The 26706-nt window shown below is 43.8% G+C and overlaps 1 protein-coding gene across 1 annotated transcript; it reads left to right on the top strand.

The window, feature by feature from the left end:
• The first annotated feature begins 13 nt into the window (after positions 1 to 13).
• On the top strand, positions 14 to 22163 carry DCUN1D3 (defective in cullin neddylation 1 domain containing 3). The gene is made up of 4 exons (XM_054271133.1): positions 14 to 94; positions 10818 to 10893; positions 15557 to 16089; positions 18007 to 22163. The coding sequence occupies exons 3-4, from the start codon at positions 15659 to 15661 to the stop codon at positions 18488 to 18490; spliced, it is 915 nt and encodes a 304-aa protein (XP_054127108.1). The 5' UTR covers positions 14 to 94; positions 10818 to 10893; positions 15557 to 15658; the 3' UTR covers positions 18491 to 22163.
• Positions 22164 to 26706: the final 4543 nt, after the last annotated feature.

Below are 26706 nucleotides of genomic sequence, written 5' to 3'. Positions count from 1 at the left end.
TCACAGCACGTCACGGCACGTCACGGCGCGTCCGCCAGCTGAGCGCTCGCCCGGAAGTGATGCGGTGGAGGCAGAGCCGCTGGTCGCCGCGGAGGTGAGTGAATTGGACCGGAGCTCTTCCCGTCCGCCCGGGCTGCGGGGGAGCGCCGGGGGCGCCGCGGGGCTCGGCCCGGCTCGGCACGGCCCGGGAGCCGCCGCGGGCGGCGGGGCTCGTCCGTGCCCGCCGCGGCCGGTTGTGCTCGGGGGGCCCCGCGCCGCCGCCCCCTCACGGCAGGGCCCCCCGAGGCGCAGCCCCGCAGCGCGGGGACAGCCCGCGGGAGCGGCCGCACGGGCGCTGCGCCGGTGCCGCGGGCGGGGCGGTCCCGGCGGGCGCTGCTCCGGGCGGTGCCGCTGGGTCCGTGCCCCGGGCCGTGCCCACCCGCGCTCATCGCCGTGCCCCGAGCGGCGCTGCCGCCTCCCCCCGGGCTTGGGCTCTCCGGGGTTTTTCCGTTCTGTGTCCGCCGCCTGCGGGCTCCCAGAGCGTCCCCGCCATGGTCGGTGCGGGCGGCCCCGCAGCCCCCGGGCCGGGCAGAGCCGCTGCTTTGTTCGGGTGCGCTCCTGCCCAGCCTTCTCACGTGCCACGCCACAACGTGAATGTTCGCCGTGTTTTCAGGGGAAAACAGAGAGATAAATGTACAGCGATTTATTTCCTAGGCGGTTCTCGTCATCTGAACGTGCCCCCTTTGCACAGCCGCTTCTTTTTCCTGCTTCAGCTCTCCCTCCCTCCCCTGAGCGTGTTTACCCTTCCTGTGCAAGCTGCAATCTGCATTAATCACTCTCTGGGGCTGTGGTGGTACTAATAAGCTACTCATAACAACTTAAATTATAACTTGCATAATCAGTGTTTTGAGCAGATATTGGTTGGAAGAATATGCCTGTCCTATCAGTGCTGTGGTTGCTGGAAAGAATAATTGATTATCTTCTAAATAGTTAACACTGCTGATATGCTGCCCTTCAGAATGTTACATTGATAACTGAGCAGGCTGATGCCAAGTGTCAGAACACAGCATTGATCCAGAGCTGGTAACTTTTTTTGAATGACAGTGTCTGTCACATAATTTAAAGGGGTAATGAGTTAAGTGCTCTGAAAAGAAGGGGGGCATGGCTGTACAAACAGAAAGCACAGAGCTGCTCTACCTTTTTGAAAATCACAGACCTCACTGGCATGGTGTGTATGTTTTTGAGAGAACTTTTGAGCAAAAGACGTTATCTAAACAAATTCTTTCGTGTTTAAAAACCTCTTTGTTAAACAGTTTATGTGTAGCTACAGTACTAGTGCTTTATTTGGGCTACAGCAATAGGAGGAGAAAGTGTCTGAGTACTTGTTTCCCTTGCCTGCATCTGAGCACTGCTGCGTGTTTCCCTGGTGAAAGATAATCCTCAGAACAGGAAACACAGTCCCTTAGTTAGGATTGCATGTGAAAGTAAAGAGATCTCACCCCCCATGTCCTTGTCAGTGCTGTAGTCTGTCCTCAAAGTCTCCCCCACACAGGTGTGTCGTGGTGGTTGTGGAAAACATTCCCTTGTACATGACAGGCAGCTCACAGTCTAAAGCAAAGCTGTTCTGCACATCAGCAGAAAAAGGAGAGCTTGTGATCTGTGTTGAATTAGTTCAGATTAGCAAAGTGCAAATGGCTTTACAAACTTACTGCAAATACCAGCTCTGGTAATGATTTTTAAAACTGATTATTTCCTAATAGCAAGTTGTATGTAGGCATGAATACTGTAATTCTGTAAAAAAAAAAAAAAAGTAACACAACTAATAGCAGGGGAATTGCAGCTTTGGTACTACTTGGCTGCTTTTTTTGTGAGACTGACAGCCTCCAGTATGAGCTGCAATCAGCTCATAAAATCAGGATCTTCAAGGTGCCTTTTCTGCCCAGATTCTTGCTTTATTTTGAGGCTGAATGTTGTTGTGTTCACAGCAAATTCCCAATGATCTGTGCCAGTAGTTCTTATAATTTGTTGCTCTTGGAAATTTGTTAATAATTACATCTTGCTTCCATTTAGCATGAATTGTGTTGGAAAAAGACAATCAGATGAAGGAGTGGCTTTGAGAGAAAACTAAGAGCAGCTCTTTTGGAAGACCCTTATTGAAATTAATTGAAGAAATATATATTGAGCAAGAAGGGCTGCCAGACAGCTTGACAGACTTCTAAAATGTGTTCTGACAAATTTGTGTGTGGATAAGGAAGAGGCTTGGTTCTGCTGCTTGCTTTGGTTCAGCTTAAGGAGCAGGAAGAAATCCTCAGTGTTGGGTGTGTGTATGAGGGCAGTGGGGTGCAAAGTAGGTGGAAAGGGGATGGAGGAAGAAGGAACAGACTTGGCTTCTACACTTGCATTTCCTCACGGCAAAAAGGAATGCACAGAGTCTGGATGCAGAGATGCACGGCTGCAGGTCCGGAGGAGTGAGAGTGCCCCAGCACTGCTCACATCTGCCCCACACTGAAGCACTTGGATTTCTTTACTGGTGCCAGGGAAATGTTGGTAAATTTAATTTAGAGCCTCTGAACACTATAAAATCCATCATGGTGGGGTTTTGGCAGTTTGTAAGAACTTGCAAATTGCAGAAACAATGTTATTGTTCCATTAGGCACTTGGGTCTGTGCGTGAATGTAACAGGAAAACTCTGCTCTGAGTAAGAAGACGCTATAAAAATAGAAGCATAGGATATTAAAAAACAGTCCTTTCTTTCATCCTCAAAACTACAGAAGGAGCTGAATATTGGTGGCCAGAATTCTTGGAAGGCTGAGAGAACAATCTATAACACTCGAGGGACTTGGTAGTCACAGGAAGATAAGGGGGAACCCCCTTAACAGTTTCATCAGAATTCCCTGCCTGGCTCCTTCTCTTTGGCTGCTTCTCCCTAGGGGTCTGCATCTTATCTCACTGCCTTCCTTTCCTCTATTTGCCTCTGACTAATGGGCTTTGTCTGCTTGTTACTGGAAGTCTAATAAGTTCTTTTGTCTCTTAACCCTTCCTCCTTTTTAAAAATACTAGATTAATGGCTGTAATGTTTTGCAGACTATCTGCATTGGTGACAAGGACTAATTGTGTGCTTGACTCTTAAGTTACCCAGCAGTAATGACACAGTAACTTGACTTGAAACAATGGTAATTTCATGGCAAATGTTCAAGGCAAATGTTGCCTTCTGGTAAAGTGCCAACTGCAATTTACCCCCTGTAAACATGTGACACAAGTAAACTGGCTGTGCAGATTTTCCTAGTGTCTTCTGTACAGTAAGTTGTCTTTTGAAACACTCAGAGATCTCTCTTGTCTCCTCCCCCCCCTTTCTTTTGACTCTCCCTTGAGTCAGGTAATTACAGATCTGGGCTGAAACCTTCCCAGGGAGGGATCAGGAAAGCCAGGACTTGCAGATCTGCTCCATTGCTCACTGGCACCTTGGCTTCCCCTTCCCTGGGAGGGTTTGGGATGCACTGGGCTCTGGGTGAGTGAGCTGGAGAGCCAAGGGCAGCTCTGATTGCCCCTACACAAGTGCCAGTGCTCTCTGTGGTGATCATGTGTGGCTTTGGTGTGATGGTGTGGTGATGTGTTTATATTCTGATCTCAGTGCTCACCATAACAGAGCAAATAAGGAATCAAAGCCTCTTTCCTGAAATATAAGCTGAGACCTGACCCATTTAGGTCTCCATTTTATCCATGTGTCTTGGGGAGCTCTCTGGTCCAATGATCTGCCTCTAAAGGAAGCAGAAAATCTGGATTTTAGTTAAAGGTTATTTCATTGCAATATTTTGCTGCCAGAAGAATGACAGTTAGGGGACTACTTAGATGTAAGTATTAAAGAACTCTTTCAGAGAAGTAGGAACACTGTAGAGAAACCAGCAAAAGCATAGGTGGTGAGACAGGATTCCAGTAAAGAGAGTAAGCTAGTGTAATCTTCTAGTATCTCAGAAAGAATAGTTATAAATGCTGTTCTGTCTACAGCATCTGTTTTGTGAAAGACAAAACTTACTTTGCAAAATGTGAGAATGCTGTTCCTGACCTCCTGTCACAGTTTGTTATTCCCACAAAGTCAGACTGCCAGAGACAGTATGACAGTCATAGTTGTTTGTTGTCTCACTTTTCCTGTTTAGTGAACAGAAGTGGGTTTTTTTTGAACCAAAAGGATTATGTGCTCCTGAAATACACCAGTCTTATTTTTGCATCCGTGTAGTAGCAGAAAGTGTCAGTTTTTAGTTCTTTCTTTGCATTTTTTGTGTGTGTGATGCTTTTTCTCCTGCAACTTTGGAATTTGTAATGCAGTCAGACTTATCCTTTTGTTTTAAAATTGAAAGGGAGGGAGAAAATCTTAGCACCTATGATTATGGGAGGCACATCTAGCTTAGTAATAGACTCCCAAACACAAATGTCCTAGCTCTTGGTTTTGGCCATGTGCTGACTGTTCAATATTTTCATTGCCAATGAATCTGTACAGAAAGCCTTGAGTATTCTGGATCAGCAATAAATGGGTGGCTGGAGTGCCAAAGGGCTGATGTGTTTATTCCACTTCCAGCAGTCACCTGTGCTTGGAGTTAGTGATTATGTCTCATGGAGCACAGGACAGACACCTACACACCTGGTCTCTTGTGGACACAGGATGCCAAGAGAAATCAAGAATATGTGAAAAATTATGAAGAAAGGTGTGTGTTGGTTGAAGCTGCCACCAGATTTCTCAGGGAGAGGTGGGAGTCTTTGTTGCAACTGCTGACCAAGTTTGAGTGCTCAGAGGAGCTCCTTTGAGGCTACTGATACAGTCAGCATCAAAATACTGCAGCATCCTTGGTACAGTGGGAAAGGTTGGTGTTGTTCACTGAAATTGGGAAGCTGCAAATCAAATCAGGAGAGAGAATTAGGGTTCTGCAGGTGGCTGTGTGTATTTTCTGCTTTAGAAAGTGCAGTTTAAAAATCCAAGCATATGCTCTTAAGGCACTTTCATATGTCAGTGCTTTCACTTAGAACAATTTGTTGTACATAACTTAGATATGATTCCAGTATTTCTGTGGTCAGCTGGTACTGAAGTTCCTACACAACTGTGTGCAGTGAGTGATTCTTTTGGCTGGCAGCCTGTAAACTGTGTTACACCCCCTGAGACGCCAGTGGGCCTTCTGTAAATTCCTTATGAGCATCTGCTGCCAGCAGGGATCTCATGAGGTGGTCTGGCTCTTGTCTTCAGACTTGTCCCTGCAGTGTTAGGTGCTGTGTGGGTCACTGCTCTCACTGCTGCTTTCTGCTGGAGAAGGGAGACTGATAGCCAGAGCTGCTGGAAGGGCTTCCTTTTCTTGTGTGACTGCTGGCTTTTCTTCATTGTTGAGAACAGCAAGAAATGTGAAGTTATTCACTTACTACAATTAGTTTAAAGCATATCCTATTATTACAGGAGTCACTTATATATATCTGAATTATGTTCAGCTGAGTGTAATTGGTGAAGGCACCTCAGACACTTCAAGGTGAAATCTGATAGCTGAACTCAGTGTAGAAGAAAATCTGTGCACACTTAGCTCAGTTTAAAAGTAAATGTTTTTCTTTCCATAGCCAAGTAGATTGCAGACCGAGGTGGTTTTTCAAAGTTATTCTGGTTTGGCTGCAGAGAGTTGCAATTTTCTTGTAGGTTAATTTGCAGAATGGATTGAGCCAGGGTAAGGTAAATATTTGTAGCACAGCTACTTTCAGATGCTTTCAGTGGGATGCATCTCTGTCAAATACCCAGGGGCTGTGGTTTTTTTGGTCCCATAATCTGCAGTTTTGCTGTAGAGATGTGAGCTGGTTGTGTCAGCACAGAGTAGCTCTTCCCCTGGCATGAGCTGCTTTAATTATTCATAATACATACTGAAGTGTTAAAGGTCTGTCATGCTGTGCAAAAGTTACAGTGTACCCTGGAAAAATACTGAAGGATCGTTCTTTTACAACCCTTTGCACATGGAAAGGGAAGAAACACACAAACTCCCATTAGAAGATTATTTGCTTTTTTTGTACATGCTGGACCTTTTATGGCCTTTGACAAGGATCCTGAGGGAGAAGGGGAATATTGGTAGTTTTAAAATGGATGGAGATAAATTGCTCAGTGACTGAACCTTTGTTTTCTGAAGGTGGTTGAATTATGTGCAGTGAAATAAATGAGTCTGTTCATGTCTGAGTGTGTATGAGGTAGGGAATTGAATGGAATCTGATTTGGGTTCTGGTTTCAGCTTCACTTAAAACTGATGGCATGATCTTGAACAGCTCTGTTATTTGGCTGTCTTGATTTCCCCTCTGCCCATTGTCTTGCTCATAGCTTAAATAGACTTCTCAAAACAAGTACTGCTGCTGCTTGAATTAGTTCATTAATTTATTTACATTACAAAAGCACCTGAAGGCACCCTGCTAAAATTATATTCTGTTTAGCTAACTGGACTTGAGTTTGTTCTTTGAAAATACAATAATCCTAACAAATCATTCCACCCACCTAATAAAGAAAGATGAAGCACATAATAGGAAACAATTGAAAACTTTTTAATGGGGCCAAGTGGAAAAACAATGAGAAGTAATCAGTAAGTAAGATATTGTGTGGTTAGAGAAGGTAAAGGGAAGGGAGGGATTCAAGGATGATGCATTTGTGTCTGCTGAAAAAGCTACTTAAGGAATAGATCTTCCATAAGAAAAAGCAGTAAGGTGCTTAAGTCTTTCTCTGCCTCTCATTTTTCACATTATTATTTATTTTTTCTTAAGCTGGCCTTACACAATTGGCTGCACACAGTGAACTACAGATCTGAAGCATCTGTTCCACTTTTTCTTGAGGCTGCTTGTTGAACTTTGAACATGAAATGTGGTGTCATGCCCTGTGGGGGCCTGCAGAGTCTGGTGCTCTGCAAGAGTGCAGCAAGGAGGTTTCTTCTGCCCATCTTGAATGGAAAAATCTCCTCTGATGAGTAAGCTCTGGACTTGGAGTGACAGCACACCAGGTCAAGGCTCAGGTGGTGTAAAGAGACTTTTGCCTGGTGATGGGGGGGTTCCTCTAGGATTTGGTGATAGCTCTGGTTCCTGGCCCTGAGACCTGGCCCAGCATGAGGGACTGCAAATATGGTAAAGTTGTTTCTGATTCTTTTTTTTGTATTTTTGTTCCTGGCCTTCCCTTCCAAGGTAGTTAAGCCCTTCCAGTGTGCCCTTTCTCAGAGAAATCCACTTCTCATTTGAGAAAGTATCTACACCTCCAACAGAGCTGTTGCCTGCCTTGGTTTCCCCTGGACTGCCAGGTGGCAGCTGGAACTCTGCATGGTTCCTTTTCAGGTGTCTGTACAACTAGCTCCTACTCTGTGCAGGCATGTTCTGTAGAGACAAATTTTACCCAGTTTGATCACATTTCTGAAGCTGTTTTGTTTCCAAAGCTCAGACTGAGGTTAATCAGAAATAGTTTTGTTATCTTGTTTTGGAACAGATTGGTAAAGTTCTCATCTCTCTGCCCACCAAACCATTACTGTCTGCAATTCACTGAAAGGTTCTCCAACTGCAGGAAGCCTCACAAACTAATAATTCAATTTAACTAATTGCAGCAGGACTTTCCTGCTTTTAGACTTCCTCTTGAGTAACTTTGCATAAAAGTATTTGTGGAGCAGATCAGGGTGACACAGGTGCTAGTGCAGCTCTGGTTGGGGATGTGGTGAGCTGTGTTCTGGGCTCCTGAGAGCCCATCATGGGCCATTGTGCTGCACTCAGAGGGCTTCATTGCAGGTTCAGACTGGAAATAAGCAGTTTCTGGAACATGCTGCCTTTGACTGAAGTTTGGTTTGTGCTGTAACACTTGGTGCTGTGGTGTAGAGCTCTGAACTGCACAGTGAAAGCTTCCACACAGAGCTGATCCTTTCAATTCCTGCCTCCTGAAGAGGGAAACAATGCCATTGATCCTTCACTGATTCACAGGGGAGCAAAGAAAGTTGCCTTTGGTGAGAGGGCTGCCTGCTCTTACCTCTGGGAGAGCTGCTGGGGGTGTGCAGGGCCTGCACTGACCCTCCTGCCCAGGGCTCAGGAGAGCCAAGTCCCAGGGGTTGGCACAGGTGTGAAAGGAGCCAGGTGAGCCCAACAAAGGCCTCCATCATCCCAAGGGCCCACACTATTTACTCACTCACCTCCCCATGGGCTGCTGAGGGGTGTTAATGGGCAGTGCAGCCTGTTCGTGAGTTACTGTGCCGTGTGTTACTGTGCTGTGTGTTACTGTGCCGTGAGTTACTGTGCCGTGAGTTACTGTGCCGTGAGTTGCTGTGCCGTGAGTTACTGTGCCGTGTGTTGCTGTGCCGTGAGTTGCTGTGCCGTGTGTTGCTGTGCCGTGTGTTGCTGTGCCGTGAGTTACTGTGCCGTGTGTTACTGTGCCGTGAGTTGCTGTGCCGTGTGTTGCTGTGCCGTGTGTTGCTGTGCCGTGAGTTACTGTGCCGTGAGTTGCTGTGCCGTGAGTTGCTGTGCCGTGAGTTGCTGTGCCGTGTGTTGCTGTGCCGTGTGTTGCTGTGCCGTGTGTTGCTGTGCCGTGAGTTACTGTGCCGTGTGTTACTGTGCCGTGAGTTGCTGTGCCGTGAGTTGCTGTGCCGTGTGTTGCTGTGCCGTGAGTTGCTGTGCTGTGATGGGGCTGCTCCACAGCAGCACAGGGAGAGGGGTGTTGGTGACACAGCCACACCTTGCAGCTCTGGCCCAGAGACTGAACCAAAATCTGTGCCAAAACCTGTGCCACCACCACTGTGCTGATGCTTCTCTGCCCACTGCACTCACTGTACACCATTTAGGATGAAGTCAGTGCATTGCTGGGCTGTGGCAGCCTTTAAATACAGCCTTGAGGAGCTTTACCTTTTAACTGTTAACCCATAATTTTTGTTCCATAGCCCATGATTGTATTGTTTACACGTTCTACTACGTCAAAAATTTTGAAAAGGTTAAATGGACAACTTGCAAGAATTTAAATATAAAGAAAGGGGAAGAATTGTAGCTGGAGGTTCTAACATATTAAAATTTCTGGCTCCAGTCAGTGTGCATGTGTGTATAGGTCAGCCAGCAGGGAAATTACTTCAAACAATATGAAAAAGTTTGGCTTTTGCTGGGTAAGGCTGATCTCCATCAGATTCAGCTTCTTTTGAACTTGAAATTAGTGTTTGCTTCCAGTAGGTGCAGTAAGTCAACTGGAAATGTAGATTTGGTGGACCATGGGATCATAGATCTCTTCCAAAGAAATACAGATATGTTTGAAAAGTAGTTCATTGCAAAAAGTTGCCATGACAATGATTTTTCAAAATGTGAACTGTAAAATGTTTAAACAGGTTCCTGGGGAATGAGGTTGCACAGCACCCTGTGTTCCTCCCTGGTGATTTATGAAAGGAATTATTTAGATGCAGGAGGCCAAAAGAAATTAACACAGATGTGCCAGATGCTACATTTTCTTAAATTCTTGAAATTCATGGGATGCTGTGGTCAATAGGAAGAAATTCAAGCTGGTACTTCTACCCTGAGAGAGGCAGACACTCCTCTGCTCCCCTGCATGTTGAGCTGCCTGTGGCTGTGCACCCACTGGAGTGTCTGCTGAAAGAGCTGTGAAGCCATGGAGGAGGGAAAAAGGGTGGTTGGCTGTGTGGAAAATGAGGTTTGGGAGCAGACTATATAAACTCAGTGTGAAGTAGACTTTTTGGTCTCCCATCTCAACAGCAAATGCCTAAAAATTATTCAGTGGAAATATATTTTTGCTCTGTGTGTGTATATGAGTGAAAGTACCACTCCAGAGTTTCCAGGCATTTTGAAATGTTTGAGGCTTTTAAGCTCTATCAACAGCTTTGGTCTGAACTAGGTTTTATGTGTCAGTCAAATTTTCCTAATCCACATATAGGATTCAGGTTTGGGGAAAACTCACATGGAGATTGGCATGTGTGACAAGATGTTGTTTCATGGTTGTCTTTCTACATTCACCCCCCTCTTTGTGCTGAAGGAAGCTCTGAACAAGCTAATGTTTCTACTTGTTTCCTAAGTAAATCTCCTGCAAAAGGTAAGTATGCAGCAAGGCAGCTTTTGATCACCTGTCTGCTCCCTAGATGTGCTAAGAGCTGTAAAAACGAGATGTTTTAGTGTTTATGTTATTGTGGTAGAGCAGGGGAGCTTTGCCAGAGATTTCTTGTTTGTTGTGTTTTTCTACTGGATCAGATGCAGAGGTGTTGACTGGGGGCTGCAACTGCAGCTCTTGCTCCCCAAACCAGACATACCTTTGTCTGTCCTCTTCAGAGCTTCCTCCTTACACAGCAGAGCTGGGAATTTAAGAGAAGTGGAGCCAGCTCGACTGAACATGGGAAAACAAACATGGAAAAGAATGTGCTAGAGAATGAGAAAAGAGAATTACTCTCCAGACCCAAATTATGCTTTGCTAGGTAGCAGCTGTCTGGCATTCACAGATTAAACAGTGCTCAGCTAACATGCAGTGACAGTGATAGCATGTCCTCTGCTTTGCTTTGAGTGCATCAAATGAGGAATTAACTCCCCCATGCTGAAAGCCATGAAAGTATCTGGAAGTGTGTATTTACTGCAAACAAACATTTGAATTTGTCTGTTGTTTTCAGTACCTGTTCTATGGTTTATATGACAATGCAGAGTTAATAGTGTTAATGCTACTTTGTAAGTCAAAAAAGTGAAGTAGTTTTTCATAAAATGACTCTTTGAACAAATGGTGTTTGGCTCTGAAGGGTTTTATTACATGCACAGTTGGTTCTCAATGATTTGGTGCATTTCATGGTTTTCATAGCCTCTTCTAAAGGTAAAGATTTGTGTGGTCTTTTGTCTTCCAGCATTCTATGTGGAAGCCAGGGAGCCTGAAGGAAGCTGTGAAGCTAGTGGAATGATTCTCTGTGTAGCTGAAACTATGTAAGTATGAGATGTTGCTCACAAGATCACTTGTCCAGCACAATTGTCAGAGCAGCAATTGCTTCTGCTTCAGCAGTGGCAGTGATCCTCTCCTGCCTCCCCAGTGGGAAGCTCTGTATCTGTTCAGGGCTGCAAACAGGCAGGGCATCCATGATACGGTTCCCTACTCTCAGCTGTTTTTAAAGTCATGTGTCCCCAGCCATTAAAAGGTAGATGATGCATAGTGGAGTTCTGTAAAATTCTTAGACTATGCTCAAGTGTTTGTGAAAAGCTGAGGCTGGGTTGAGGCTTACTTAAGCTCTAGTTATGTTGTCTTTGCCTTAGCTGGTGAAATGCTCCTTGGAAAGGGATTTAATGGTTGGCTGAGCTGTTTCCCCTTTTGTTATGAGATTTCCTAAATTTGTCTTTGAGGTCTTCTTAAATGTATGGAAAGCTTTTTCCTCTACTCTCTTGATACTTTCTGTGTTTTGAAACTCATTATAAATACCTTCTGATGCAACACTTTATTAAACAGCATAATGCTTGTTTTGCTTGTTATTCTCTGGACATATGCAATAATTTCCATTACTACAATAACATCAGTCATTATAGAAAAATACTGGGTTACTTAAATATCTCCTTTGCATCTTCTCTCCTCCTGCCAGCTTCCCCCCACTCTTCATTACTGCTGTTTTCAATTGGGCCACGGTGTGCTTGTATGATTGAGAGTTATTACTGAGTCACTTTGTTTTGCTCCCTTCAAATTTTGGGTTATGTGTGATCTGGTCACTTGAAAATGGAGGAAAAATGCTGCAAATTCCTTACAGCACTTAGAAAAAGTCCCACACAAAACCCCCACCAAATCAAAAAGCCCCCCAAGCATTAGCCAAGGCCTTTGTAATTTTCTCTAGGTTTTCATTTAGTGTGTGGGGCCATATGTCTCTGCACAGCCTTTGTTCTTAGAGGGTGACTTCGTTTTAGCTGGCTGTATTCAGCAGCACTCATCTTCCTGTGTTCCCAGCTGCTGACTCCTTTCTGGAAAGGTGCAGAGAAGGTCATTGTGGATCTCTGCTTTGAAGGAGGAGGATGGCCTCATGGGCATCTTGGTGATTCATATGTACTGGAGATTATTGCTCAATGCTTTTCTGAGTAATAGACTTCTTTGGGAGCACTGCATCCTGTAGCACTGAGCACATTCCAACCTTAGCCCTGAATCTTGATCCTTTTTAGTAGAATAGCAAAAGCAGTGGTCACTGCTGCCTTTTATGTCTTGCTTTTATGCTGTACAAGCCTCTTAGTGATTTTGCTCTTGGGAACTGATCCTTTTGGGAATTGATGCTTTGCCACCAATCCAGCTAACCTTTGGGTACACAATAATACTTGTAATTCCTGATCCAGCTGGGAGATCTCTGTGCAGCTCCTTGTGCTGTGTGACAGTCACTTTGCTCTGCAGCTGAACCCACAGCTCTGTTCACCTTCCTGAGGGTGCTCTCTCCCACTCCTTGAGCTCTGCCTTCCCTGCAGCTCCTGGTGCTGCAATCAGATCCTCTCTCCAGCCTTCCATAACAAAAGGGCCGGCGGCTTCTCCCACTTGTTTCTGTCTCCTTGCAAGGCTCTTGTTCCTTTCATGCCTTGAAACCTGAGTCACGTAGGAAGCGGAGGTGACTCGTTAGTGAAGAGGATCCAGCTCACAGGCAATTTACAGAGGGTAACTGATGGAGTGCCAGAAGACTTTTCTCTTACAAAACCAGGCACATGCACAAGCTGCCAGCGGATGCAGTCTGGATTTTTTTTTTTCCAAGCTGGTTTTGCTATTTTTGGGGTAGAATGCTTCTAAGTATCTGGCACATGGCATCAAGTTTCTTGTAGAAGAAAAGTGAGGAATTGCAGCAAGTGTACATCAGTATCTTCTGGTGTTTGTTCATAAGGAGTAGGATGGTGCTCTGAGAACTTCCTTGGTGGGGAGGAGGAAGGAAGAACTCTGTTACTGCAGGGAAGAGCAGTGCTCATGCAGTGGCTGTTCAGGAGCAGCATTCAGCTCTTTGTAAGGCAAGTAGGAGTACAGAAAATGTGTTTGTTAGAGGGTTACAATGTGAGGGAGGTAGATAACTTGCATCTAGGGGTTAATGCTACTGGGATTGCCTGCTTTTGGAAACTGCCAGTGAGACACCTCCTTACATACAGGTGTCTAATAATGCTGGCAGATCCTCCCTCTGTGAATTGTAGTGCTCTTTTTGTGACAGCAAATGACTTTAAAACCCATCAGTTTCATCACATTGGTGATGTCACTTTGCAAACCTGCAGATTAGATTGTTATCATCAATAATACAAGCTGTTGCTTAGGAAGCATGACAGCATGAGTCACTTTTATTAGGAAAATGATGGACACAGGATGTCAGTCTTGCCAACTGCCTTTAAAAAAAAATCAAATTGGGATTCCTCAAGTTAATTGGATTAATCTGTCAATTGCAATGTGTGTGATTTGACTACTTTAGAGGAAAGTACTGTTCACTAATAGGCAGCTGTTCCTTAACCTTCCCCCATAGGGAAAAGCTGGTCCAAATCACCAATAGCTAAAAACTACTGTTACATCTTTGAGCAGAAAGTTTTCTATTCTACCTAAATTCTAGTGCTAGTCTGTACTCAGGAATTTTTTATTCTGTTCTTTCAGCTGCATACTTCTCTCTAAAGAAAAATTTGTCCAGTGTGGTGCTAGCTGCCTCTGAGAAACTGATGGAAGAACAAGAATTAGTGTAGATTAAGCATTTGAATTTGGGTGAATTTAAAGATTGAGAGGGGGAAAGCTGGTATGTGGGAGTTAATCACTAAGCAGTTTTTACACTGCCTACTAATATCCTGTTTGTTTTGGTGTAATGAAATAATGACTGGTGTAGACTGGAGAGAACTGTAGATGTTGCTCAGGCACCTGGCAGCACAGAAATCAGTGCCAGGCTGTGCTTCACAACTCACAGAGCTGTCAAGTACTAAGGACCACTGAAATTGTCTTATGGATTATTTATATTGACATGCATATTTTTATACATCCTTTCAAATACAAATTATTGCAAATTTCTTGAATACATAATCAGACTTTGCTTGCCTATAAAAATGATGCTGCAAAGTTAATCTTTAAAGCTTTGTGATGAAAGAATCTCTAATACCTTTGTTCCTTTGACTGATTAAAAAATAGGTATTTACTAGTTTTGTGTGTGAGATAAGAAAAGGGACTGGGGAGGAAAAGGGAAGCCAGGTAGTCAACATCAGCATCTTGGCTGCTGTAGTTCCACTGGCAAAATTTTTTGCTCATGAAGCTGCACAAGTGCTGTTTTGTCAAAACAGGTATAATGGCTGAGAGATTTATTTTTGTAATCCTGATATCTGAGAATTCATCTATACTTGTTGCTGCTGTTGGTTTACAGCTTTAAAGAGGACTTCAGTCTCAGTAAAGCTTTGCCCAAGAAAAAAATACAGTAAAACTGACATGACATCTATTGTATTTTTTAATTTTTAAATTTTTATCTCTCTTCTTTCTTGTTTTAATTCTAAACTGGAAGCTGTACACAAAGTCTCAGCAAACCCAATTTTTATGTTTGAAGCTTTTGCCTCACTGACAGCAGAGGTGAAATGCAAATTAGTGGGTAAAGGAGGACTGTGATAAGCAATTGCTTTCTTGGAGCTGACATTTCTGAGAAACAGACTGTCCTTGGTGTGGCTGCTTGCTGATAGGGCAGTGTCAGTGTTAGCTTGGTTTTAACAGGGAAAATTGGAGAACCCTTTTCTCTGAGCAAAATATCTTTTCCAAATACCCAGGGCTTTGTGATTTATAAAAAGAGAGTATGATGAAATCATTTTGGCATTTTAATTTTTGTTTTAAAAAAAACCTCTGAACTGGAATTACTACTTCTTATCTGCATGTGTGTCTGTCTGAAGAAGTTTCATTAAGAAGGCCCCCTCCCCTGTCTGTCTCCTTACCTGAAGGGAGGAGCCCACTTGAAACAATGAACCATTTCTGAATACCCTCTTGCATAAGAAGTGTTGCCTCCTTTCTGCAGGCACACTCTGTGTATGTTTTAAGTACAAAACCTAGATTCCAAACTCTGTTTAAAAACAAACACACAACTTTCACTCTCTCTCCTCCTCCCTAAAACCAGCCAACAGCCAGCCCCCTCCTCCTCTCTCCCTGAGAAGTCCCTTTTGCTGATTTGCTGGAAGTATAGTCTAGATCCAGTCCTTAGGTCTCTGCCAGGTTGTCCCATCAGTGTCCCTGTGCTCCTTTCCCTGCTTTGTTTCAGTGTTTTATATTCTATATATAAAATGTGAGTATACTTTTAAAAACCATTTCCTTTAAAGTATTTCTGGGTTAGAATAGTCTGTTGTGATGAAGCCTGTACATGAATCAACCTCTTTGTAACCTATGCTGCAGTAAGAATTTTAGGAATTTCCTTTATTAGGACCCGTTAGTATAGTGTAGCCACTGAGTGAGCTGCATTGATTTCTAGGTAAAACAGCCTGAAATTGCCTGAAATTTATGGCATATTCCAGCCTTGTGTACACTGCTCCTTTTCAGTATGCAAAGCTTAAATATCCTGAAGTTGGCTGCTTAATGGCAAATGTTATCCCACATTAAATACTTCAGCTATTCTTTACAGAGAGGCAGCAGTTTGACGGTGGAACTGTTTTGCAGGTTAGCTGAGTGCTGCTGATGGCATGGTGAGATGTGTTGAAGAGCAGCTGCGAGGGTGTCCGAGGGCAGGGGGACCGTGCTAGGAGCTGGGCTTGCACCACCATGGGCCAGTGTGTCACCAAGTGCAAGAACCCTTCTTCTACCCTTGGCAGCAAAAATGGGGAGAGAGACTCTGGCAGCAAATCCCACAGCAAGAGAAGTGCAGTCCACAAAGACGACCACGGCTCAGCTTGCGGGAAGGCTTCAGGAGACATCCTTGTGAATGGGACAAAGAAAACAGATGCTGCTGTAGAGTCCAGTCAGCCTCCAACGTTTTCTGGAGATGCAAAGAAAGACTCTGTTTGCAGTGCAGAGGAATCTTCTCTTCAGAGGATTGGGGAGTTGTTCAGGAGGTATAAGGACGAGCGGGAAGATGCCATACTGGAAGAAGGAATGGAACGATTTTGCAATGACCTCTGTGTTGATCCCACTGAATTTAAAGTACTAGTTTTGGCTTGGAAATTCCAGGCTGCTACCATGTGCAAATTTACAAGGTTAGTTCTTGTAGAACTTGTAATTATTTTCATATGTTAAAGTATATCCTGTCAGCAGTATGTTGGAGAGACAGCCTCATTAGCTTCACTTACTTATTTCTTCTAACACTTGCATTTTGATCAAATTAATTCCTACCACTGCAGAAGGTAAGCTTTGTATTGTCTTCTTTTCCCCTTCCCCTTACACTGGATTTTAGAAAATGTGGTTTTGGCCATTATCCTGCTAGTGATGAACAGTGTAGTGAGATTCTGTAGACATTAATTTATTCTTGATTTACCAGAAGCAATTTATTGTATCCAACATTATCTTGGTGAGATTGGACACTGAAATTAATTTTTCCTTTAAAGTAATGTGAGATTCTTTAGTAATTGCTACTAACTCTGTTAACAGTCTGTGGAAGAATGACAGAATTGTTCCTGTCCAAGCAGTGTAACACTTAATGTCTTTTTCCAAGAGTAATCTTGTTAAAGCATAGAGAGGGAAGGAAATGTGAGGGTTTTGACACTTGTAGCTGTTTCATACAAGCTGACAAATGATTGCTGTTTGAACTACTGTGTGCCCTTCTGGACAAGGGGCTCAGTCAGCAGAATGACAGCATGTGTGATGCCACAGGACACAATGGAATGGCTACAACTCCCCCCACTAAGCAAAAGACAAACCCAAACTGCAGCAGAGTCCCCCAGCTTGATTAGCAATGTCCAGGTAAGAGCAAGGGAACAGGGCCTACAAGGACTGGCAGGGAGAGAAGGAATTTTTTATTTTGCCCTATGTAGATTGGTTTGAGTAATGCTGCTTATTTTTACTGAGCTTATTGCTTTGGTGTTCAGAGCCTTGACCCAAGCCTCTGCTGTGCACTGGACAGCATCTTCAGAGTCTTTGTGGCTGAGGGTGTGTGTCAAAGGGATGAGTTACTCTGGAATGCAAATGTGGATTTACTGGAGGCTGATGACCCAGGTATTTGCTAAGATGGTAAAGGAATTTTAAGTAATGTCTGATTCTGCACAGCTACCATGATTATTATTAACATGGTTTTAATTTCCTCAGAGAGGACAAATCTAGTTGTGAGGGGTTATATTTGTTGAAGGGCGCGTTCCATGGTACAGGTGCTGATGGAATCTTGTATCAAGGAAAGCATCATGGTCTGTTCTGAGTGCTGCTCCATCTCCTCTTCCCTCCAGCCCATCCTGTGTCAGCCTGCTGGCTCTCCTGGCTGGTTGTTACACCTGGTTGTTACATCTGGATGTTACACCTGGTTGTAACAAGCATCAGAGAAACTGGAGCTAAACCTGTCCCACTTGGCTTCAAGCAGTGTCCATACATTGTGCTGTAGCCGCTGTGATGCTGTGCTCCCTTCCCTGCTCTCAGCAGATGCCTTGCTGACTGACACCAGTGGCTCCCCATTGGTTCTGCAGGCTGAAAGAACAACCAAAAACCACAGCAAAAGTAGAAGTGAACTGCTCTGTCCCTTGCAAACAGCTCACTCAGAGCATGGGCATTTAGACATCAGCAGTACTGAATCAAGCTGGGGTAAATGTGTTAGTTTCAAACATTTAGAATTTTTTCTGTGGCAAATTAGACTCACTCTTTAACGTGAAAGGCATTCCAGGATGTGGAAGTGTCCAGAAAAGCCAGAGAGCAGAATCTTTGAAATGTTAACAGTGCCCCAGCAGACCTGGGGGTTGCGTGTGGTTCCCCAGGCCTTAAGGAATGCCTTGGAACTGGCTGTCTTTCCAGTGGCTCCTGTTGCCAAAATCTGTGTGCCACTGGGGCTGAGGGTACAGCTTGTCTGGGGCTGAGGTTACACCTTGTCTTGTCCAGGTGCTCCTCTTAGATTTGGTGTAGCTGGATGGAGACAGGACGTGTTCATGCGGTCGGTGGGAAGGCCCCTCCCTAATTTCTCTTCTCTTGCTTGACAGGAAGGAGTTTTTTGAAGGCTGCAAAGCAATAAATGCAGACAGCATTGATGGCATTTGTGCAAGGTTCCCCAGCCTCCTAAACGAAGCCAAGCAGGAGGATAAATTCAAGGATCTCTATCGTTTCACCTTCCAGTTTGGCCTGGACTCTGAAGAGGGACAGAGGTCGCTACATCGGGAAATAGCCATTGCCCTTTGGAAATTAGTCTTCACCCAAAACAAGCCCCCTATTTTGGACCAGTGGTTACACTTCCTAATCAAGAACCCCTCAGGAATCAAGGGAATCTCCCGGGACACGTGGAACATGTTTCTAAATTTTACTCAGGTGATTGGACCGGACCTTAGCAACTACAGCGAGGACGAGGCCTGGCCGAGCCTCTTCGACACCTTTGTGGAGTGGGAAATGGAGCGCAGGAAAAAGGAGGAGGAAACCAAAAGTGTTCTGTCCTCGGACACAGAGGGGCCGTGTGCGGATGGACAGACCTAGCAGCAGGGACAAAAGCAGCTCCTTGCCCTTCACACAATGTAAACTCTGGATGTTTCTGGAAATTACCGAGGCTCCAGATTTTTCTACTTTACACCTTTTTCTGCCTTGTCTTTGAAAGGGCTCTAAAATGCTGTATCATGTTTTAGGCACTTTCTTAATTTTGGTTATTCCTTTTACTCTTGCCCTGAAATATTTGACCCTGGCTACAAGTTAAGCATTTTTTTTATTTTATTTTATTTTTAAGACTTCAGATTAGTATAAGTAAGTCTGATACTTCTTGCACAATGTAGATCTTTTTAGTTAGGTTAAATTAACATTGCTAAATTATACAGTGCCAGATTAAGTTTTTTCATACTACATCTGTCAGGGCAGGTCTGTACTGTGTGTAGTGCTGTTTACATTGTTGAAATTTTAGGCTGTAATAATTTTAAGGTTTTATACCGAGATGAACAGCAGTGTTAACTATAAATGCATTAATCCTGGGTAATAAGGCTCTAAAAATCAACATAAGCGACAGCTTTTTGTAATATGGCTAATTCCCATTTTGAGCTAACTCCTAGTGAATGAGTCCAGATCATTCCTTTTTTTGGACTTTCAAACTAAATGTTGGGATTGTTTTATAAAATTACTGTACCTGTCAGTCAACTGAGTGGTAGATGACGATTTATATCTAAATCTCTTTACACATTCACATAATAAAAGAGCAGTACTACCTCAGTTTTATTGAAAGTGGACTTGTTGATGGACTTCCATTTTCTCTGGAAGTTGTATTTTTGTGGTTACATGAGAATATTTTTACTTGACTAAAAGAACCAAAGGTTCTGCTTCTTAAGTTTGCTAAACATTGAGAGAAGCAACACACAAATCCTAAGTCTTCAAGGAAAACTGTGGTATAATTCTGCTTTAATTTGTTTGATTTATACCTAAAGTATTACCTTACTTGTCTGGCAAGCACAGTACTTCTATGTAAGGAACTATCTTTTGCATTAATATTGACAAACCAATTTTTTAAAGCATATGTTTAATTGCTAAATTGCAGTTAATACTCCACACTTTCTGGAGCAACAATATCGGCATCTGATGACAAAGTGAATTCTTAATGTGTTCTTAATGACAGCAGTGTAGATGAGTCATTTTTAGACTGATTTGATAATATTTGGATAGGAGTCAATTTATTATTTTACAATGCCTGTATTGGGACTATTTGCCTGTTGAAATTGTTGTGACTTAAAGGGAGTTTTATTAACACTGGTTGAAACTTTTTTGGTTATTGATGCTACCTTTTTTAATTTTAGTATGTCAACTTTTTTACACCTTTTGGTAAAAGGTTTGATTGCCAAGGCTTTCTGTAATGCCAAGTGCTGGCTTAATGAATTTGATACACTTCTGTTACACACCTTTTATTTTCAGAGCTGCATTTCAGGATCATAAACCAATTTCAACTGAAACACAACAAAACAAAAGCCTAGACAGTCATCCATAGCATCTAATGGCTTTTGTGATGTAAGGGTTTTAAAACTAAAGGGAAACAGGTTTTAAGTGGTGAGCTTGTCACAGGTCCAGGGTGTTGTGCTTTGCACATCTGTTGTGCCCCACAGGGGTTAGCAGAGAGAGGAGCAGGATCTACCCAAATTCTGGGTCTGGCTTTGCTGGTATGCAGCCCTGCAATGGCTTGGCTTGGAGGTCATAAATCACTAACAAAATGTGGGTAATGCAAACTGTTTAAAAACAAACCCACAAGCCACAGATAGCATCTCTTTCATCTAATAAAAGGAGAGTTTGGTCCATGCTGCTCTTGCTGGGAGACAAGCTATGGAAAACAAGCTGTGGCTGTTTTAGATGCAGCTGAATCTGTCCCTTTGCAGGAGAGCCCTGAAGTTGCTGTTTTATGAGTAAATACACCCAAAGCTTTGTCCTTGCTTCTCTAACTTTCTGTGGCACAAAAGTGTTTGGCAGCAAAACCTTATTGTGATTTGGTGAGCAAAGCAGCCAAAGCACTCGTGCTGGAATCGTTGAATTTATGGTGAGACTTTTGCTGGTGCTGTTATTTTTAAAAGACTAAAATAAATTCCCCAACAGAGGCTGCTTTGTTAGGAAAAGTTCCAAATGGAGACTGATTTGATAGTAAATGAAGACTGTATTTGTAAGTTGGAGGCTCTTCATTCATTCAGCTATTAAATGCTTTGTTCATCACTTAATTTTTTTTTCCCCCTAAAGGAAATTTAAAATGTCCAGAGTGTGAAGAGTAACTGTTCAAATGGGTAGCTCACCAGATGGCAGCTTCTGATTTACACCCCAGCATGCAGCAGCCCCAGAGGATGAGGCTCTTTAAGGAAGGTGTTTATCTTGTGGTTGGAATGTGGACAGCAGTGAGGAAATCAATCTGTAGCACACCAGGCTCAGCCATTTTAAGGTATCCGAGGTAACACAGCTGCTTTTCAAAGGCAGAGGTGAACACACAGGAAGGGAAAATCTGGTTTCCTGTTGGGGAAAGGACATACCATTGCCCACGAGTTCAGTGTGGGGGACAGCCCTGCTCCTGTTCTGCTGCTTCCAGCCAGGCAGGAGCAGCTCCACCCACTGGGCAGGGAACTTGCAAAAATAGCCAAATGATCTATCTAGGGAAGTATCACTTATCTTTAGCCTAATTTTAGTCCTTTGATTACCATTTACAGAATGCAAACCAGACCTGTGTCAGTTTAAACTCCTGAGGCAGGAGCTGGAGGTGCAGCTCTTGGGCAGTGCTGGCAGAGTGGGGCTGCCAGACCTTCTCTTGGATTGCCTGGTGATTTTGTGATCCCAAATAGACTCTAATGCTGAGCTGAGGGAATGGGGTTTGTGTGTGTTTCTGAGAAGTCTTTAATAATATTGGAGCCTCTGAAAATATGCTTGTTTAATGGTTAAACTGTGAATATCTGTGGAACAGGCCAAATGCATTCATTTTTCATTTTTATATAATTTAATTCTTCATTGTGTAGGGCACAGGACTGTAAGTGAGCAGTGATGCTGATGAAATCCTTGAAACCATTGCAACTGTTTAGTTTTTTTAAAAAATAGATTATGCATTAGGAAACTTTATGCATGTAGTGAATCTGCTGCAACTTGGGATAAATAACTATAGATAACTATATAGATAGTTGGAGTAATATACTGGAAAACTGGTCTGGTATCCACAATCTGGCATTTTACTGCCTTCTCTTATATGCAAAGAAATACAACTCCTGTAAACTTTAGCCCCTAGTAATAAAACACTGACCACCTACACCACATTATAGCTTGCAACACTTGTAAAATTTGGCTTCCAGATCAGCTGGAGGCTTAATTGTGCTATTTTCACTTGTGTGGGTGCATTTCTGAGGTCAAAGACTATCTATTGATTCAAGTAAGGATTTGAAAGATCCTGGCCATAAAACATGACTGAGGCAGTGAGTTGGAATTGAACACCAAATTGTGGGTTTATTTGCTGCTGGTGCTATTCTACATGGAGAATTACAGCTTCTTAGTACTGTGCAATCCTGGTGAAAGGAGCACAGGAGGGTGAGCACAGGTCTGGCAGGTGGCACAGACACAGCTGGGGCTGAGAGCTTCCCCCAGGCTGGCCCAGCAGGATCAGCTCTGAACCAGGACAGGTCTCAGCCAGGCACAGTTCAGAGCATGGAACGAGCTCAGGCTGCTCTGCTGGGGCTGAGTGGCTCAGGCTGGTGCAGAGGGTGCAGCCCTGCTCCTGTGGGCAGTGCTGGGGCAGCAGCAGCTCTGCTGGCTGACTTTATTTCATTATTTCAGTCTGTGTGTCCATCAGAGCCTGGAGAAGCCATGGATCCAGGACTAGCCTGTCACCCGTGGTTCCCAGGCCTGTGCACTGACCAGTGACCTTAGACTTTGTGTGACACTGTCAGCATGAGCCTTGTTTCCAAAAAAAGCCCAACAAAGTTAAAGAAACACCATGTAGTTAATAGGCACCTCAGTTGTGGTACATTTTGTTGGCTGGGGTTACATCATTCCCATTCTTTGGTAAATAATAGTCATTGTGAGTTTCTGGCTCTTGCAGCCTTGCATTCTGCAGTGTGATGCTTTTCTAGAAGGTCCTCAGTAAATTGGGCACCCATTTCTTCCCTTGAGCCCACTCTGCTCAAAGTATGTGCATGTGAATTTAGCCTTTCATATTAAAAAGGAAGATGCTTAACCTGAAACTCAAAATTCTTCAGGGCAGTGCTTCAATATGGAGAAAAACATATTTTTTCATATAAGTATTAAAGCAAAGTGTCTGCTTAAATTTTGTTGCGTGAAACAAACCCACCAGTGTTAACATTTTCTCTCTGGTCTATTGAAGATTGAACCTTTGGTTTTATAGTGTGAACTGAAGCGAAATCCATGAGATTGTAAGACAGAAAGAAGGCTGTAACTCCTTCACCATGAAGTACGTAGGTATCTCTACCTCTTGTTCTTAGACTTGAATAGTTTAAGGCTACCATCCTTTCGTCCCGGGATTTTATGCCTGGATGAGTAATCTATTTTTTTTAATTGACCCGAGTTAAGTATTATCTCTTTGCCATAGTTTTTGGTGTCCTGTGTTTAACCTGTATGCAAAGGACCCTTTGGAAGGGGGCCGGGTCAAGCTGCAAACCAGAGTTGGTCCTCCCGGGTGCTACTTTTGGAGTGCAATAGAGCAGCTGAGCAGAGCTCCGTGCCTGTGGCTCAGGGCTTCTGTCACCACACGTCCTCTTCCCTGGTCAGGCTGCCTGCACTGACAGTGAATTGAAGATGGAGCAGCTGCTCCCCAAGAGGGAGCCATCAGCCTTTTCATTTGCCCTTGAAAAGCTTTAGGAACCCACCTGATGCAGTGCCATGAGTGTATTTTTCTTTTAATCAAAAATACTGTGTTTTGTTCCATGTTGGACCGGACTTGTAACCACCCAGCAAAGATGGGAGCTGCAAAAGTGCAAAGGCCACACGCGTCCTTTTTGTCCCTGAGGTCAGAATCCTGCTCAGGATAAAACCCTTGTGCTTGAGTGAAGCTGGAGTGTTCTCAAGAGAACTGGAGATGCCAGGGTGGCTTTGGTGCTCAGCTGTGTTCATTGATGCATTGGGGGTGTTCTTCTGCATGCAACACATCTGTGCCCTTCCTGTCCTCCCCCAGAGCAAACTGCAGCACAGGTCCTGCCACAGCAAATCCCACATCCTGCAGTGCTGTGGCAGCTGCTGCTGCAGGATCCCTCCAGTGCTGCTTTGGGGTGTGACCTCTTGCACTATCAGGAGGGGAATCTATTTCAAGAGAACAGGGGGACATGTGAGACAGCAGGTAAAAAGAGCATGTGTGTTCTTGTCCTAACAGCTTGCCTTAAATCACTGACATTGCAGCAGTTCCTTGCTACTATTGCAATCCTCAGTCTCCGAAAATCCAACAGGTTCTCTAGGTAATACTGTTTTTTGTTTGATTTTTAATAAGTTTCTATCTTTGCATAATTGCACTCTTCAGATAAGCCCTTTTTGGATAATGTGTCATTTCACACACAGGAAAAAAGTCCATCTCCAGTGTTTGTGCTGTAAAGTGTTTCTTTTTATGCCCTGTAAATTATATCTGGACTAAAGGTTGCCTACTGTTGAAGCAGTGTGTTTACTTGAATGTTGCCATTTTATGCAGTTACAGCTGCTGACTCTTGCTCTTCTCTGGGCCTGTGAGAGTGGAGATTGTGTGACCAGAGCTGGCAAACCTGCACAGAGGATCAGTGGAGCTGCAGGCTGGCTGCTGCTCCCAAGAGTGTTACAGTTAAAGGACGTCACAGATCAGTGCTCTGTATTTGGAAGTTGTGACTTCTTTAGTCATGCTACACAGAGTTATTTGAAAATACACTTGTGTAAGTTTGAAATAGTCTTATAAAAGGAGATGGGCTGGCAGGAGGGTTGGAGGGCCTCGTGCTGTAAGTTGTTGAGTAACTCAAGTTCCAGGAGCCATGGATGGCACTGGCAGGGCTCTGGCCTGAGCCAGCACTGCTGGGGTTTGCACTGCCTGGTCTTGAGGGCATGAAGCAACCACAAGGCCTTGATGGGCTCTGTGGAGAAGGGTCAGCCTGGGAGCACTGGTTGGTGCAGCCTTGTTCTTTCTTGTGCATCTTGAGGCCCCAGTTGAGCCTCAAGTCCCTCTCTGTGGAAGGAATGTGTGTTGGTAGTGTTTGCTCCCAGAGAGGTAACTCAGTGTGACTGGGGAAGTACCAGGGGCTTTGTGTGCTGTGTCTGTGAGCACAGCTCCCTGCTGGGCCTCTGGGCTGCTCAGCAATCCAGGGTGGGCAGGGTCACTCTGCTGCTCTTTGTGCCCGGGGGTGTTTTGCCTTTTCAGACTTAGCCAGGAGATCACCCTGTATGAGCCAGTTTTCACTCTGGGAAATGATGAATGTGTTGCATGTCACAGCAGCCCCGTGGTTCCTCTTTGGGACAGCAGTATCAGAAGTGCTGTGTAAATGTAATGCTTGAAAACAGCTGGAATCAATTCTGTTTCATGTAGGATCTTTATTTCAAGGGGATGCAGCCAAATTTGAAACCTGATCTACAGGAAAATTGGGAGAATTCCAGGGCAATGCATCTGCTGAATCCCAGTCTGCTGAATTGGTTTGTAGTTTTACAGTTACCTTTCTCACATCAAATTTTCTCACCATTGGTGTCTGGAACAGAATGGAAACAGCATCTTATGGAATGTGCAATCTAAGGCACAATGCAAATAGGGTGTGATAAGAAGGTTGTCTTTACTTGATAGCAATCCTGAGTGCAATGTTTTTGTTGTGTCCCTTTTGGAAGAAGAGCATTAAGTACAGTCTGAGGTTTTTCTTTTCTTACAAGCAAAGCATTGGTTTGTCCATTACTGACTTATTGTGAAATTTGTGCCAGATGTATATTAAATATTTTGGTGCTTTTTCTAATCCAAGCTGCCATTCATTTACCTGTGAGATTATTGTACTTCTGTATATTTAAATGACCAACCCCTTAAAGAAAAAAAACAACAAAAAAAATCCTTTAGTCACAATGTACCCTGACTACTGTAGCCTGTAAATGTTCCAAAGCTTCTGGGTTTCCTGTATTCCAGTAAGGTCAGAGGGGAGGGAACAGCTACAGAAATCTCACCCCCTGGGAGGGAACTCGCAGGCTGTTCTGTGTTACTGAACAAACCAGTAACATTTGTGGTGTTTACATAACGACACATTGGTGTTCACTTTTTTGTGCTGAAGCTTTGTACAAAATGTCTTATTTAAAGCTGAAGTCCTTTTTACATTTTTCAATTAAAAAGGGACAAATTACTTATTTTTCCATGCCTATGAGTAGGACTCTTGCTAGTTTTCTTTGTCATGTCAGTTTCTCCATCAGGATCCTGGATGCTCATAAGTCCTGGCAGAGAGGTGACCACAAAATTTTTAAGTGTGTGGAAGGAAAACTGGCTGGTTTTTATTCAACTTTGCAGTGCAAGTGTCTGCAGCAAGGAGGTGCTGGATGTGAACAGCTTGAACAGGAGTGAATCCATAGAGGGATGAGTGCTGGGGTCAGTTTGCCCTTCACCCTCTGCCCTGAGCTCCTGGTCTCTGCTGGCACTGGCCCCCCTTCACACTCTGTAGCAGCACTGATGTTATTGTTTATTGCACTTTGCAATAGCTGCAGACAAAGGAATGCCAGGCTCACCTGAAGTGGCCAAAGTACCTTAGTGTGAGAAAAAATTGGCTGCATTCATCGTGCTGAATAATAGATATAATTTTCAGGTGGGTTTAAATTTAGTTATTAATGACACTGACATGAGCATCTCCTGCCTGCCCACTGCTGCTCCTGGGCTTTCTCCTGCTTTCCTGTATTTGTGCCTCCTCCTCCACACAGCAACTCCCAGCTTCCAAATCCCAAGATAAGGAGAGAGCCCAGCCCAGCCCAGTGAACTTAGGGCTGGAAACTAGGAGGGTGTGAATATACTATCAGCTGTATTTAATAACTTTTGGAATGATAACTATTTCACCTTTATCTTGGTCTATTCCAATTCACATGAAAAAATCCCTCATCTAATGGTCAAACCTTTTAACAAACATTTAATTTTTCAATTTTTTTTTCTGATTGTCTAAAACTCTCCTAAGCATCTTTGTGCTTGGAAATTCTGTATGTTAACAAGAGATGCTCAAGCAGCCTCTATTTCAAGTAGCAATGGCTGCAAAGGAGAGGCTGCAAATCACCTCATCCTGCTTCCAGCTCCC

This window comes from Melozone crissalis, unplaced genomic scaffold (genome assembly GCF_028551555.1).
Source record: "Melozone crissalis strain CALT ecotype California unplaced genomic scaffold, PUWL_Pcris_2 ptg000012l_1, whole genome shotgun sequence".
Lineage (NCBI taxonomy): Eukaryota > Metazoa > Chordata > Aves > Passeriformes > Passerellidae > Melozone > Melozone crissalis.
Note: the sequence above shows the minus strand (reverse complement) of the source record. Positions and strands in the feature narration are given on the sequence as shown.

Coding starts and splice junctions, on each gene's coding strand:
- DCUN1D3 (XM_054271133.1), top strand. CDS start 15,659: ATGGGCCAGTGTGTCACCAAGTGCAAGAACCCTTCTTCTACCCTTGGC. Junction 16,090..18,006: donor ACCATGTGCAAATTTACAAG/GTTAGTTCTTGT, acceptor CTTGCTTGACAG/GAAGGAGTTTTTTGAAGGCT.